This window comes from Haliotis rufescens, unplaced genomic scaffold (assembly GCF_023055435.1).
Source record: "Haliotis rufescens isolate VD_foot unplaced genomic scaffold, xgHalRufe1.0.p SCAF_4, whole genome shotgun sequence".
Classification (NCBI taxonomy): Eukaryota; Metazoa; Mollusca; class Gastropoda; order Lepetellida; family Haliotidae; genus Haliotis; species Haliotis rufescens.
The window spans coordinates 58,248,005-58,265,071 of NW_025964112.1; the positions used below are offsets into that span (position 1 = coordinate 58,248,005).

Below are 17,067 nucleotides of genomic sequence, written 5' to 3' on the forward strand. Positions count from 1 at the left end.
GCTGAAGACGGTCACTGTCAGCCTAGACACGGATCGAGTCGATACTACGATAGTTTGGATGTGCATTTCTTCGTTTTGTTCATGAGTATGGCCCGTAGCGAGGATATTCGTAAACAATTATGCAGTCAAAGTCTCTGACAATTCTAAATCTAAACTTAAAAGCTGAGTTCAAGATTAAAGATTCTAAATGATCAGAAAAAACGCTTCTGTGTGTTTTCGTGCTGGGGAATTCAAAGGGGTTTCCCCAGGAATGTGGAAGTAGTCCGTTAGTGTTTACGTCATTTCAAGAACACGGTTTCGTGAAAAACGTATGAACGTCAAATTGTGTCGTGTATACACTGATGAAGGTCAGTTTCGCGATCATGTGACCGACCTCTCGTCCAATGCATACATTGCACAAACCATAAACCATTGCATACACGTATGTCGACCATTTGTAGTGACGGACCAGTTATATATGTTGTATGGTAACGCTTTATCCAAATGCAACTTGGGCGATGCATAGGTAACCAAACTTTGTCAAGCATGTATTACTTCAAATGTTGAACATCATCGCGCATCAGATGGCCCCGATGTGGCGCAGAGTAGGGTAGTGTGCCATGTTATTCAAACTTTGCTTTGATCAAATCACCATCTTGAAACAAACATGCCATCGAACTAAAGTACGTTCAGTGTGTGAGTGAGTGAGTGGTTGGGGTGTTGAGTAAGTCAGTGAGTCAGTGACTGCAAAAATGAAGGCTTGAGTAAGTATCCCCCGTAAGCTACACGCATATATGTTTTCAGTGATAAAGTGTACTTACAGTACTTATACGTAAGCATACTTGGAGCGGCGTAAAGTAATATGCAGTTGTAGCTGATGTTGTATTATTGAGACCAATGTACAATGATATGAAGTTATTCTAAATATTATCAAAACATTAAAACAAAGAAAATTCTGTGTTTTGTCTGAAAAAGCGGATGAACAGGTTATCTTGACATGACGACTTTCATGTATAAGTCTTCATACATTTGCAATATTATCAGAACTTTAAACATGATACCTTTATATAAAATATTGTATGATGTTTAATGTTCTGACAAAACTAGAAATGTGTGAAACAATGTACTTATTTAACAATTTAATTTTTGTCGTTGATGTTATCATCACTGAAGAAATGTTTTCGTTATAGTGCATTGAGGGTTGAAATCAGATCAGCTGGTCGTACTCAGTGTTGAATCAGGGATGAGTTAGTTGGGTTTAATGCTGCTTTGAAAAGTATTTCAGTTATATCATGGCGTGTCAGCTTAATTTGGGAGCATGTCCAGAGTGCTTCAGACGTTTACCACTTTGGTGAAACCCAATAGCACGCTCTGTTGCTGACAAACCTAGAAACATAATCGCGGCGAACCAGACATCAAACATCCAACAATAGGTTTCTGGCGTGCCCAGGGGACACAAACTCTGCACAGCAAATTGGGGCGCCGTAGACGACTGGGCCACCCGTGTCCCGATGCAACAAAAACAGATCTATACAAGCACAGAAATTTCAGTAACATCTTAAGTACTGACAATACCATTGGTAATCTTATACACTAGGTGTTGCTGTCTGTAGCCGTATTTCTGTATGAAAATGACGAGCAAGGATGGAAGTTCGAGATCAAATGAATGAAAAATATAATCGAGAAGGTGTCAAGTGCACCTGGAACACGTGATTATGTAACACTTGCGACACGATCGCGGATGTGTTCCTATTCTGTCCGGTATGATGTTTGTTTGTTTGTTGATTAACGCCGCACGTAGCAAAATTCCAGCTACATGACGACGGTCTGTAAATAATCGAGTCTGGACCAGACAATCCAGTGGGGCATCGATCCACGCAATTGGGACAAATGACATGCATCAACCATGGCAGCGAGCCTGACCACCCGATCCCGTTAGTCGCCTCTTACGACAAGCATTTTTACGGCAAGTATGGGTTGCTGAAGACCTATTCTACCACGGATCTTCACGGGTCCTGTCGGGTATGACGGTGAGGTGTATTGGTAATAGTTTTTTTATGGTTGCTTATAACCATCGAATTATGTATCTAAACAAAGTAAACTGTTATTGTTTGTACTTCCTGGTATGTATAAACCAGGGATCGTTATCAGTTACCACACCTGGTGAGCCTGATCGGGGCTAAATGTCATATCATGCAGTTCAATCGACCACTTTCCCGTAGTACAAAGGTTACTGGACTACTGCTGACAGACTACTGATCATTGTGGAATTTTTCATACCAACAAGATCAACGCACCCTGGTATGGCTTAAGTATACTTTTCAGCACATCGAAATGTAGCGCCTTCAATATTTGTGATATCGAACACGTGGACCTTGTTCTCCTTCCTAAGCATAAAGCGCAGATTTGTCAATACAGCTTTTATCAACATGCTTGTTTGACCTAGGTATGACACAATCCATCGGAGCCCAACTCATTGTGATAACAGCTCTACTGTGAGGACCAGATTGGTGGGCACACGCTGTGCATTCATTCCTGGTTACAACGCTATTTGAAGCTTACCTGGTGACCCACGATCAAGTAAATATTTCGTCGTCTGAAAAAACAGCTACCACTACTACAGTATTGAGATAATGGCTATTTTGAAGCGTAGTCATTCAATACTGAAGGAATGAAAGAACCTGAAATATTTAGCTTTTTTTATTAGTTTGACAATCAGAAGCTTATTTCTAATATAAGTTTATTCTTTAGTGTTTAGTATCATCAAAATAAGCATTTTTTTTCTAAAATAGTTCCAGAATGTACTACACATAGGGTTTAGTGATTGTAGTGGACATGCAATCAAAAGTATGATTTAAAATACTGTTCAGCACAAGAACTTTTAAGTCTTAACTAAACACACGTATTAAGTTCATAGTGAAATTCAATACAGAAAAAAATCAAACCAGTGACCTTGACTTTTCGGGATTTCAGGCAAATACAGCAACTGAAAAGTAACTTCTTAAAAGTATGTTTGTTTGGGCTTAGCTGTCCTACAAACTTCACAAATTAATAAAATAATGCGCAAAACGTTTCATAATATTTAAACTGTGAGGCAGCAAAACACTAAAATTAGATTGATTGAGTGAGTGAGCATGGTTTACGCCGCTTTTAACAATATTCCAGCAACATCATGTCGGGAGACACCAGAAATGGGCTTTACACATTGTACCCGAGTATAGAACGGAACCCGGATTTTCAGCTGGACTAGCGAAAACTTGAACCACTATGCTACCCCATCGTCCCTAAAATTACATTGAAAAAGAGTAATTGACATAGCGCCAGGCTACACTATTTACTCAAGACTAGCGAAACGTTAAAATGAACGGATTGATGGGCATGAGAGATCACTGAAAAATTTATAATTGCAATGTAAGAAATTTGAGATTCAAATAGATGTAACCGTAAGTGTAACTCCACCCTACTCGACATTCACCACAAGCGTAAACATCATAGAGATCAAGAAGTGTTGACATGTTTATGGCAACAAACCTATATTTTGTATGCAAGTTGTGTGAGCGAGAGTGCTACTAGTAAGGTAAGACATGCTTAAATTACCCTTTTCTCGAACAACTGATGACTTCACTTATTTTCAGTGACCCTCTCAGGCAATTATTACCACCATTTTGTCTTTTAAGCCTATGGAATCTGTTTTATCGGATAATCGAGACTGGTTGTTCGCTGGGGTTGAGGTTTGATATTTGTCACTGGAAAGTCATCATAAACATATTTGTTTTAAATTTAGGAGTCCGAGTTTGGCAGACTGATCGATAAAGCAAAAGTTGGCGCTCGGACTTGAGACAAATTTAAGGTTTCGGCATTAGTGACACAAGTGTGGTCAATCGCAGAGGAATTGACACCTATATCAGCCTTGGGGGATTTTAAAGTATCTAAACCAAAGATGGTACTTGTTGTTACCCTGCCTGACGCTCCACATTGCGTGGATAAAACAAGGACTGGTCGGTTTGGAGTCAGTATACTGTGTGTGAATGGGGTATCCATGTTAAACTATGGCATGGTACCTCAGTGGGTTAGCACTACACACACACGCGGATCTTTACGGGTCGCGTGCATGTATGAGATTACAGTGGCTATGTCGATAAATAAACCTTGCACATGGACACCACAAATAGGGCTGGCAGGATTTCCAATTCATTGCTTTTCCTGTCTTACACATCCTGATCACATCTTCCATTTGTTCAAGACCTATTCGACCGCCTCCGTGGTCTAGTGGTAGAGCGTCCGCCCGGAGAGCGGAAGGTCCGGGCCGCGGGGTTCGATCCCCGGCAGAATCATACTAAAAGACGTTAAAAGATGGTACTTGTTCTTACCATGTCTGGCGCTCTGGCCAAAACAAGGACTGGTCGGCTCGGAGTCAGTATACTGTGTCTGAGTGGGGTATTCATGTTAAACTGCAGCATGGTATCTCAGTGTGCTTGCACTAAAATTCGGCATCAGTCCGGACTAGTACACGCAGACACACAATGCATGCACGTCGCTATATAAGTGCAATACGTGCCATTATCTTGGACGCGACGTTAAACTCCATTTCACCTCACCTCAAGACCTATTCTCTAAATGACTATCCCAACCTGATTTTCACTGTCGGGGAAAATAGCTTGTGTAATTTCCGTCATAACGTTATCTGAACGCATTGCTGGGACATATGTTATCTCCAATGTGACGCAGACGCAGGCAACTTGTAATGCAGCATAAGACGTGGTCAATTATATTGTTTGCTACTTCCTGAATAACGTCTTTATATTTAGCCTTATGTTCTGAACAAGCAGTTCTGAAGACTAAAGCTTAGCCCTCTGTCAGCTACCATTTTGTACACTGTCTGTGACGAAATATATCATTGGATATGTTGACATAGTGAAAATCGGCTAGCGATATTCCTCGGCCGTGTCGTCTTGTAGATAGACGTGGCGAGGTGAAATGAGGTTTATCGTCCACTTCAATATTATTGCATTTATATGGCGACGTGAATGCACGTGCGTGTGTGCATGCGCGCGCGCGTGTGTGCATTTGTGTATGTGTGTGTGTGTGTGCCTAGCCAACTGAGATACCATGGTGGACTTTAACATCATGTCGTGAATATCCCACTCAGAAACAAGCTGGCCACTCCTTACTCTAACCCCTAAATATCGAGCGCCAGTGAAACAACAAATACCTTCTTTTAACTGTTGGTATGGCGCGGCTTGGGATGGAACCATGACCTTCCGCTCCCCGAACCGACGATCTAGCCACTAGACCACGGGGTCTCCGAGTCCTCATCATGGACGTGGCTTTCGGTCCACTGTTTACGGGACTTGGTTGTAAAGCAAAGGTGATCACTGTTGAATATCGACCCGGTAGACGAGGAATGACAACCGAACTGGCAGGCCACTGAGAAAACTTTGTTCAACTTATGCACGGAACAATCGCCATATCAATTCCAGCAGTGTCATCTGTTTATGGTCGTGGTGATGCGTGGGAACTAGTTGTCCAGATGCTACATCATGTGACAAACGTAATACACCACGATGTTAGTCATTATGTAAACAAAAGGCAACAAAAGCCATTGCCACAATGAGACATTATACCAGAAGCAGAGTCCACTGTATTATTCTGACTATATCATAAGCGTCTGTTTATGATTCAATATCAAATAGTGATGATACAAAGTGTTCGCGAAAAGGTGACGTATCCTGCCCCACAGGACATAAACACAAACACTGTATATCAAAATAACAATAAATAAGAAATTCCAAAAGTATAAAAATATTAGATGGTGAATGAGTGAGTGAGTTAACATACAGTGTCCGTTATGTCATAGTTGATTTAATGATGTGCAGGTTATCATCTATGCAGAAGATGTATCCCCCCCCCCCCCGCCCTCTTAACAACCATCTAGTCTCAGTACCAAATCCCCACATATATCGCCTCCTCCGGTAACGACGGTCACCTTTTTTTCTCTTTCCTTTAAAAATGTACCAGATACAACGCCTTGTTGAATAATCAACAGCCGTTGATAATAGAAATCTAACCCGTATATGTGCCAGGCATACAGCTGTCGAAATAGATAACAGTGCAGATCATGTCTATACATGGACAAATTACTTCCTTGTAGGCCTCGTGACGTAACACCATGTGACACACAGAGGACTGTGAAGGTGCAGATACAGTCTAGCCAAGACATTTGTCGAGCGACCTGACAAAAACCCGTCCTGGTTTGTGTTCCTTACAGTTTCTGGTAAATCTGATTTTAATTTTAGTTTCTTCTATGTTGAAGTAACCTGTATCGTATTGACGCATGTACACCGAAATTTATCACGTTTGCGAAGCTGAATTTGTTTTAAGTCCAGATCAACACATGGAAATATGAAGCCTCAGTTGGTTGGGGCGGAATGGGATGGAACAGGGGTCGAAGGTAACAGTTGTCGTGAGTATTGTCATAAGAAACAGGATCGCTCTCTCTGTACGTCGGATGTTTTAATAATTGCGATCCCCACGGTTCAAACATATCCAACCACTCTTAATGTTTCAAATAGCAGAATCCTACTCAATCATTGTCAAATGGTCTATGTTGGACTACCTTTACAACTACATGATACGGAATCCTATGATAGTTACTTGGTTATTTTTCGAATGACAAGTTTAACAGTAACAAGTTTATTCAGTTTTGAAACAGCTGCCGTACATGATTCCAAGAGTACATTTCATATTACTAGGTACGACAATATGATGTTCATGTATGACTCTAGTACTGTACATCGTACCACCTTGTACGCTCTCAAAATAAATATTATCCTGTATCCAAATGTATATAAAAAGTCAACACCTAAGAACAACCAGCCCCGACTGTCCGCTGACTCCAATGGGCGCTTAAGGCAAAACAGTGGTGAAAATCACACGTATGGACCACCAAAATACCAGCATGGCCCGCTCGACTGACAGCACCTGGCTCTTACACAACCTGCATAAAAAACGTAAGTTTGCACAGTAGCGACCCTAGGCCTGCCACTCCATAACATACAATAACGAGAGAGACAAGAAAGTCCAGTGACACGACAGCTGCCAAACAAATTCGAAATATAAAATCTCTTTTTGCCATTCAAAGCTTGACTGCAATCCCAATTGCTTGATCACTACCAAACCAGGGCTTGTCCGTTATCATAAATGCATTGATGTTGAAGTGCGGCTCACAAGCCGTCTATGCCTGTGACCTTATACCCTTTTCATTGTGTACGTAGGCGTTCGTAAGAGATAACAGCTTCTAGCATATCGGTCATGTCATTGTGTATCCTCCCTTGTTGTGGGTCTATGGCTTCACACTTAAGGCAGGTGGTTTTACCTAATTAAAGTTCAGGATGACTCAAAGATAAAAAGGTAAGTGGGGGTGGTGGATGGATGGAGGATTATTGAGACACGTTGTGAATGGTTAACGATTGACTACTTTCATTTCAGGTTCATTACAATCGTTAATGAATGTTAAAATGTTTCATTACATTCCTTAAAGCTGCCTCAACGAATACTGTCGCCTCTCTGCGTCGCCATGACCAACGTCGGACCAGATCTGGACATCACCAAGTACAATTCTTGTACACGACGTATGAACTGAATGAGACCTGTGGCCATAGGAGAGAATGTGTGCAGAACGAGGTGGTTCAAGATAATGTCACTAACACAGCGTCGTGCATGCAAGTATACGTGTGTGTGGTTTCTTTACTTGTCCGAACTAATGGCGATTTGTAGTGTCAGCCCACTGAGATACCATACCTCAGTTTAACACGATACCCCACTCAGACACAGTATCCTCATCCGAGTCGACCAGTCCTTGTTTTATCCCTTAAGCGCCAGGCAGGGTACTAACAAATGGAATCTTTTATCGTATTTTGGTATGACACATGATCAGAATGAACCGGGATTGGAACCCACAGTCATAGGTTTCTTTCAAGCCTAAGGGACGTAACTCTACACAGCGAATTGCGTCGACTTACACGACTGGGCCCCCTTGTCCCCAGTATATAAAATGCTGTCTGTACACTGTACACTGTACATGGACTTGGCGGAAGAACCTGGATGGTCAATGATGAACATCAACCCACGTGACGGGTAATGATGACACTCTTACTGTATGTTCACCGAATGATCCGTGCAATGCAGCTGTTGTGATAGATAACAGTGCATCGTGTCCATACTTCCTTGTAGGCCTCGTGACGTAACACCACGTGACACACACAGAGGGCGGGTGCAGATACAGTCTAGCTCAGACTTGCCTTCCAGACAGTTGGCCTTTTTTCTTACATTCTCACGTATGACTGAATGTACTTTTAGTTCCTTATATGTCGACGGTATCTTACAGACGCATGCACACCGAAACCAATCACGTTTTCAAAGCTGAATTTAATTTGCAGCCTCGTTTGGTAGGGAGGGGATAGGATGGAGCCGTTGTCGGCACCCCTAATCGTGAGTGTTGTCATACCAACAGGATTGCTTTCTCTGTACGTCTAATGTTTTAATAATTGTGATCTCCGAAGTTCATGCATGTCCAGTCACTTTGAGTATTCTTTCAGTTTACGACAGCACATTTCTATGGTGGCCGCGAGTGGACTTTTCAGCTTCAATTGCTGTCGCGACAAAACAATAAGGTGGTAACGCGAGATAAGAAAGTGAAAGCACGCGACGAGAAAGCGATAACGCGAGACGACAAAGCGAAAGCGCGAGACGTGAAAGCGATAGCGCAAGACGAGAAAGCGAAAGCGAAAGCGCGAGACGAGAAAGCGAAAGCATGAGACGTGAAAGCGATAGCGCAAGACGAGAAAGCGAAAGCGCGAGACGAGAAAGCGAAAGCGCGAGATGAGAAAGCGATATGTATCTGTAATGCGTGAGAGATATGACAGTCGGTATTGGGAGAAAAGGTGCAGGTAGTTGACTTGAGGAATGTGACAATATGGTTTCTGTCAACCACCATCAACTTCAACTGCAGATGTTTATATACCATTCCGCCTAGTGTATGATTAGTAAATGGAGTGTGCTAATGTCTCTTCCTCCAATGCATGTACCATAGCCTAGTTATGTTGTGTCAAAATTAAATTGTTTGCCATTTTAATAAAGACATGATAAAAATGTGTTGCCTCATGTTGATACCTCGCATTAAAGTGTTCTTGTACATAACTTGTTATGTTTTGTTTTGTTGTGGCTTCTACCTCTTGTAATACAAATAAACAAAAAAGACGATGCCAATTGCCTGATGACAACAATATCCAGCGCTCACTAAACCAGGGCAGTTCAGTATAATATGAGCATTAGTTTAGTGACTCCGAGATCAAGAAGGTAAGTGCAAGCGTGCGTTTGGAATGGATTTCGTGGGGAATGATTGAAGTGAAAGGTGATTATCGGTTGATGTATGATAAATGGTGAATGTGTATGTTTGATAATAAAGGATGAACAAATTATGGTATCATCAATAATTTTTTATTATCTACTTTCATTTCAGGTTATATACAATCGTCCACCGATGTTCAAATGTTTCGTTATTTTATTTAAAGCTACAGGAACATACGCACCTTCCTCCAACACTGTGACGGCTACAACGAGCCTGCCAACTACATCAACCCCGACTACAACCCAAACTTCATCCACTGCCTTGAGCCTGTCAACTACATCAACCCCGACTACAACCCGAACTTCATCCACTGCCTCGACAGCTACAACCAGACCACCCTACAAAGCTATGACCGACGTCGGACTAGACCAGGACTGCACGAATGCGCACTGTAGTGTAATCCACAGCGCATGTGTAAAGGATGAGGCTGGGGACCGAAGATGTGAATGTGTGCAGAATTATTTGAAAACCGTGAATGGGCATTGTAAACAAGGTGAGACGTGAAATTAAAAAGTCACATTTCGATGTGGTTCTGTCGGTTCATCTTTCTATGAAATATACACACCAATATTCATTAAAGATGGGTGTTCTTACATATATCCGTCGATCACCGTCGGCTGCGTTTATGCATATTATGCATAATTATATATAATACTATGTGTGCCTTCTCAGATTTAGCAGAAGGCGTGTATTAGGTTAATATAAACACCACTATTCCACAAACTACTTTAGGATGACAGTGTGGATCGAATTGTTTGATATGACACATGAAAATAAGAAACGATAAGTAAAGGATTCAGTCCGGGATTCGACCCCAGCCTGCCAGAATGAGGCAACTATAGTGGCCACCACTCAAAGTCAGCCATCTAACCCACTCAGCCACCGAGGCTTCCACAAAGTAAAAGTCTGACAACTGGTAGTCTAGATCACGTACTTTATGTACCCCTCTGACAAGTGTAAATTGGCACGGCGCCCATGGCCGAAAGCTTTGTTTGTTTGTCGCTTGTTTATGACCATTAATAACCATTTGATTACAGCTCCAGCCATGCTGGTTGCCAAGGACACCCATAACATTACTGTGAAAGGCAGTCAACATGCTGGAGACGTGTGTAAGTACAGCAAGTCGTGCTCACCTGACCCACTCAGTGTAAGCCCTGATATAGTGAATGAGTGATTGACTCACCTACGGTATTTGTGTTGTACGGTGTTTTACGAGACACTCCCATTATATTACTAATAAACGGGTGTAAATTGTCTGATAGAGAATTAGCAGAGCAGTTTAGCGAATGTTTGTGGTTTCAACGTAATATTCTAGTTTATTTAAGACTAAGTCTCGAATAAATAGAGTTGTTGCTTAGTCTTGAGAAACCATGGGGTGTCTTAAACATACTTTGTGGAGAGCTGTGACGAATCTCTTCACGTTATGAATGAGTGATCAGTGTGTAGATACAAAGAGATTATTGCTGATATCCATGTATAGGATAACATCGCAAGACTCCGTGACTAAGGTAGCTTCATACACCATGAGCTATGTTCTGTAGACTCTGTTTGACGTCATGAGTTGGTGTTTACACGGCTTTTAGCAACATTTCAGAATTATGACTGAAGGGGATACTAGAAATTATATTCATTTTGGGAATCTATCCCGGGTCTTCGGCGTGACGAGCGACCTATTGGACCACTTGGCTACCCTATCGCCCAAATGTGGAACCTAAAAGAACCTATACGTACAAATTACATAGCGACACACTGGTTGATTTGATGATTATTAACGTTTCTTGGGCAGAAAATGAAGAAGAAATGTACGAAATCGAAGGGCTGATTGCTTTAACGTCGCTTTGAACTGTATCGCATGTGAACACATCGCGTGTATGAACATGTGAGCTTGAAGTAGGAGGAAAGTCCGAGAAGATGCATGTCTGAAATAAGATACGATGAAATGAGATTACACTTTATTATCTTGAAGCAAATTTGTGTTACATCAGCCCAAGGTCTCAGGTTATTGATATTGAAATTACCATTTTGTTGAAACCATCGAACACTGGTATGATAATGATTAATTAAAAATGATAATCAGGGCGAATCTTGGATTTGAACCAACGATTATAGAATTTGGAAACACCTTATGAACTCAACTCTGCATAGCAAAATTTGACTCCACAATATGACGGATACGTGTGTAAAAAGAAAGGAGGTTATATGAATTAGGTGGCCCACGTGTCAATGTTACAGCATGAACATATAGGACCGATCTGATTATGTTTCAGTTGGCAGTATTCCCTTCATCTCATTGGCCGACTTCTCGAGGTCAGAGTTCAACATTACCGTTCACATCCTCCCAGCTGGAAGTGGCATCAAGGCTCAGGTCACGCCCACGAACATAACATTGAAGTCAACGTCCAACACAGAAAACACACGGACAGACATCGTGTTACAGATCGACGCTCATGTACATTACATACACATATCGCAGGTGGTATCAGTGCATATTGTCTTTGAGGAAATCACAATCCATACTCGGATACTGCACTCCTTTCTCTATGAAGGAACAAAGGCGGAAACTATCATTGGAGATACCACATTCACGTCGCGGTATGGACAATCTGGGTACAAACTCTCAATTACTAGTAACGACAAATCCGACATTGTTGAAGCATTGTTTTTGTTGCAAGATTCTGGGCAAATCGTACTAAAGAAGGACATAGCCCTTCAAGGCTTGACAGGGTCTTCCCTTGTTGCATCAATAGAACTATCGTTTCAAGTAAACCTAACCCGCGATTCTGCATCCGAAGCTGTGGTATTAGCAGTTTATCACATTCTGATACTTAACGATGAGTATCATTACACTATCGATGAGAATAATAGTCCAAATAAGGCCATTATGCGGAATCAGCTTTTGGGTGATCATTCTTTTTTCAAAATCGCGGCACCTGATATGTCTTCAGTATTAAAATTTCAAAATAATGATGTCTTGGTAAGGGAACAACTCGATTATGAAATAGTATCGGACAGAGAAACTGAGTTTGATCTTTATGTATCCACGAATGACGCAGACGGATCGAAGGACGTTCGAATGTCTGGAAAACTGTTCGTGAAGAATGTGAACGACGAACCGCCTCATTTTGAAGAAACCCAATTATACCTCACCGTTCTGAGTGGTTCACCAAAGGGAACAATTCTTGGTGTAATACCTGTAAAAGATCAGGACACACCTTTATATGGCTTAACACTTTCTATCAAAGGACCATACAGTGCATACTTTATAATAGACAATGGAGGTACACTGTCAAGTTCAACTGATATACATATTGGACCCTCGAAGTTTCCACACAATTTCCATTTTTTGGTTTCGGCTAGTGACGGCGAATTGACATCAGACAACGATTGCATTGTGGATGTTACAATCAGAGTGGCGAATCAACACACGACTAATCTAAACATGTCATTCCCCGCCACGTTGCCAGAAGAGTCTCTCCCTGGCACCTTTGTGGCTGATGTCAGACAGATTAATTACACCAACTATCAGTTTACAGAGCGTGAGGCTTACTCCTATTTCCATCTCAACAAAACAACGGTAAGAACCGAAATTGGACTTTCATTACCTGTGATTTAAATGAAAATGATTAATGTTTTCATTGTGTGCAAGCATCGATCTTGCCAACAGGTTTTACATGAAAGAAGAATGAGTGAGCCAGTATGATTCTACACCGCTTTTAGCAATATTCCAGCAATATCACAGAGGGGACACATAGAAATGGTCTTCCCACATTGTACCCATGTATGGATTCGAACCCGGGTATTTGGTGTGGTGAGCGAACGCTTTAACGACTGGGCTACCCGACCGCCCCGAATGAATGAAGAAACACCAAGATATTATTCACGAAAACTTAAGATATATTGTAAATTAAATATATTTAATGTGCCAGTGTTGAAGAGACAAATGTGTATTTTCGTCCAGTTTGGATGTTTTTTAAGTGTCACCATCCTGATTGAATATTATTTAAGTGAATACCTGTTTTGCTCAGCAAGTGTTTGTGTTACCTCTGACATTAATATACTTGTGATTGAAGCTGCGAATAATAACATATTTTGCAGGGTAGTGTTACAACTGCGAGACGTCTTGATAGGGAGAAGAGCACTGACGCCCACACTGACTTTGGCATCAGCGGCCACATGGAGGATCAAGATATGTGCACCTTCATTGTTAGTGAATAGTTGATGTGCTAGTGTTATCTAATATGGTTTCCACCATTTAATATTCCCAGTGGGAGACTGAGGTTTTTGTTTGAGAGAGAATTTTTTAAAAGTAGGTGAATAAAGGGTCATACATACGCTTTCCTATAAATCAAATGATGTCGGGTAGAGGGAAAATTTTGCTTGATTTATTTGCAAAAAAAACTCAAGCCGGGGGTCGTAAGAGATTATTTTCAAGCGAATTGTAAATCCCGTTTTGATGTTTTTAGGTCCACTTGATCAGCTTAAGAATAATTTACTTATCCTGCAAATTGTCTAAATGATATGGCACAATGAATTTGAACTGGGTCTTTTCCTATTAATATGACCTTTGTTTTTCAGATTATTGGTGAACTCCATACTACTCTGTCTGATATTAATGACAACAGCCCAGTATTTCATTGTCCTGCCTGTGCGAGCGTTAAAGTCAAGGAAAATGTTGAACCCGGATACGTCTTGGTGAGTACCTGGTGTTCATGCTTACGGATTTGTTAGGCATGCGTGAGTACCATAAAGTTGGCAGAACAGAACTTTATTACGCCCAAGGCTACAAAAAGTAGTATGTTGAGGTTTAACAGGAGATGTGACGTATAATAGTGATGGCAACTATGATAGTTATTTAAATGTAGCCATTACTATTTTACAATATTTTGATAATTTTTTCAAGAAGATATTATTTTTACAATGAACATCTGTTGAAGTTTAAACATAGATGGATGTACAATAAGAGTCTTTGGTATGTATAATTGTCTTACTTCTTTAAAATATTCACATTTAAATATATAATGATATTCATCCGCAATGTCTTGGCTTTTACAAACAGTACACTTTCTATCTAATAAAGGGGCGTGATTCCATCTTCCACATTCATCGGTAAATAATGGCAAGACGTTCTGAACAGTAGTAGTGGTATGAACACTCGTTTTGGTAAATTACATAGATATGTTTCCAGTGAGATATTATCTTTAATGACTTTATAAAAAAATTCCTTTACTTGAATTTGTGACATCAGAATTCCACTGTTGTATAAACTGATCTTCCAAACAAGTTCTAATCACACATGTAAGCCAATCAACTGATGAAAATGACTGATTTATCCAAACATTGTTATTACCTGTCATAACAAGAATATGTTTTACAAACTTTAGCCAATTTTGGTGCCATAACTACTTTATTCCTGACAATGTATTGGACCAAGTGGACATTCAACACAAAAACATTTAAACCCATGAAATGTTCGTCCGTTATTATTGTTTTCGTGGACTAGAAAGACGAAGTGACTGTGTACATACATGCAAATTGAAGATATTACATCACAGGTTTTATCATGTTTTTCGAAATTGGCAAGAATCACCATAAAAGCATGCAATAAAAATAACTCTCTCCGGTTCTACAAATCTTAGGTGCCCCTCAAATACATTTTCAAGAGTGGTCAGGTTAAATGGATTTTACCAAGCGTCCAAGAAAAATCCACTTACATATCGATGTGCATGCACGTTTGTCGTAGCTATTCACACACTATTCACACACTGATGCGCCACTTAGACATTGAAAGTTGTATTCATATCTGATGCGCCTCCATGGTCTACTGGTAGGGCGTCCGCAAAGAGAGAGAAAGGTCAGGGGTTCCATCCCCGGCCTCACCATACCACAACTCATTAAAAGAGCGCAGGCAGGGTAACAACATATGCCATTAAGGGGCTAAAACAAAGTATACTGTGTCTGACAGTGGTATTCATGTTAACCTGCGGCATGGTATCTCAGTGGTCTAGTTTTATAAAACCAGCATTAGTTCGGACTAGTACACACAGCCACACACACGAGCATACACGTCGCTATATGAGTGCAATCATCTTGGAAGCGACGTCAAACCCAATTTTCCTTTGCCTCACCTCATATCTGATGCCTAGGAACACGTTAATCCTTGTGACTTTCGGAGACGCTAAATCCTATCCCTAAGTATCTCTGAATGAGGTTATGTTGTTTTCAGATCGAGGGAAGTATACAAGACGATGACGAAGGCAAAAACGGACAGTCAAACTTTATAATCAATGAAACGTCAGCCTTCACAATAGAAACAAGTAATGGAAAATCGTTCAAAATCCGAGTGAACACCACGCTTGACAGGGAGACAGTACCTGCATATTACTTAACCATTTACGCCGTAGATGGTGCAGCAGGCAGTGCAGTGCGGCAAACAAGTTCGACATATCTGAACATAAAGGTGGAGGATGTCAACGACAACCCTCCGGTTTTTACAACAACAACGACGTCCTTTCATGTGCAGGAGAACCAAGGTGGCGTTCTTGTTACAACGCTAAACGCTACAGACAGAGACGCGGGGTTGAATGGAAAGGTCTCCTTTCTAATAAAATCTGGTGGTCTTGGTTTCTTTAGTATTAATAATGGAACGCTCAAAACGACCAAAGGTATTGATAGGGAAGCTTATGCTTCTTTTGATTTGAATATTGTAGCCTTTGACGCTGGAAGTCCTCAGCTGAGTACATATCGGAATGTCACCATCGACATCATAGACGTGAATGATAACGCTCCTGTGTTTCATGGCATCGATGGCCAAGTGTTTCAAGTTGACGAAAATACTGCATGTTCGACGGATATTGTAACTGCTACTGCAACTGACTTAGATACAGGGAACAATGGTGTCATCGTATACAGTCTTGGAGGTAACGATAGTCACATGTTCTTAGTGGACAGCCACAACGGAGGTATTAGGTGTAAGACGCCACTAGATTATGAAAGAAAATCAGTGTATAAGGATTTAATCCTTTTAGCCACCGACCAGGGACAACCGCCTCTAAATTCAACATCTGCTATCACTGTGAATGTCTTGGACGTCAACGACAACCCTCCGATGTTCTCCAAGTCCAGCTACGAAGTTAATGTTACGAACACTGCGACGAAAGGTAGCATACCGCTTTTACTTCTCAGTGTACATGATGCTGATTCAGGAGAGAATGGAAATGTGTCATTATCTGTTGCAAGTTCACAGTATCCTAACCTATTTACAGTTACTTCAAACCTCATACGACTCACTACATCACCGCAGCTTACAAACAAAGACTATGTTTTCAACGTTATTGCAAACGACGGCGGAACTCCTTCGTTGTCTGCTACGACCACGGTAACGGTGCACGTCGACCAAAGTGTATCAAACGGACTAAAATTCAAGGACACTGACTTCAGTCTTACTGCCAAAGAAAACATTGACTACACAACGAAGGTTATTGGAAATGTCTCAGTAACGAATTCTGGAGAAAGTCCTTTGACGTTCTCAATAGATGCTGATTTCGGCAAATCGAACTTTTCAGTAAACAGTGCAGGGGATATTTTCTTTGCTGGCACATTTGACCGAGAGATACAAGACTCGTACAACCTAATTGTGAGAGTGACTCAACACGGTGCGGCTGATGTAGCAGTGGTAGGAT

At 41.1% G+C, this 17,067-nt stretch overlaps 1 protein-coding gene across 1 annotated transcript in view; it reads left to right on the forward strand.

Moving 5' to 3' along the window:
• Positions 1–6,178: 6,178 nt before the first annotated feature.
• The window catches only part of LOC124115459 (protocadherin Fat 4-like), a 57,968-nt gene continuing 47,079 nt past the window's right edge, over positions 6,179–17,067 (forward strand). The window contains exons 1-6 of the mRNA XM_048381599.1: positions 6,179–9,881; positions 10,426–10,497; positions 11,656–12,962; positions 13,484–13,591; positions 13,964–14,080; positions 15,612–17,060. Of these exons, the coding sequence (XP_048237556.1) occupies positions 9,410–9,881; positions 10,426–10,497; positions 11,656–12,962; positions 13,484–13,591; positions 13,964–14,080; positions 15,612–17,060 (3,525 nt within the window). The 5' untranslated portion in view covers positions 6,179–9,409. The remainder of the gene's footprint in view (positions 9,882–10,425; positions 10,498–11,655; positions 12,963–13,483; positions 13,592–13,963; positions 14,081–15,611; positions 17,061–17,067) is intronic.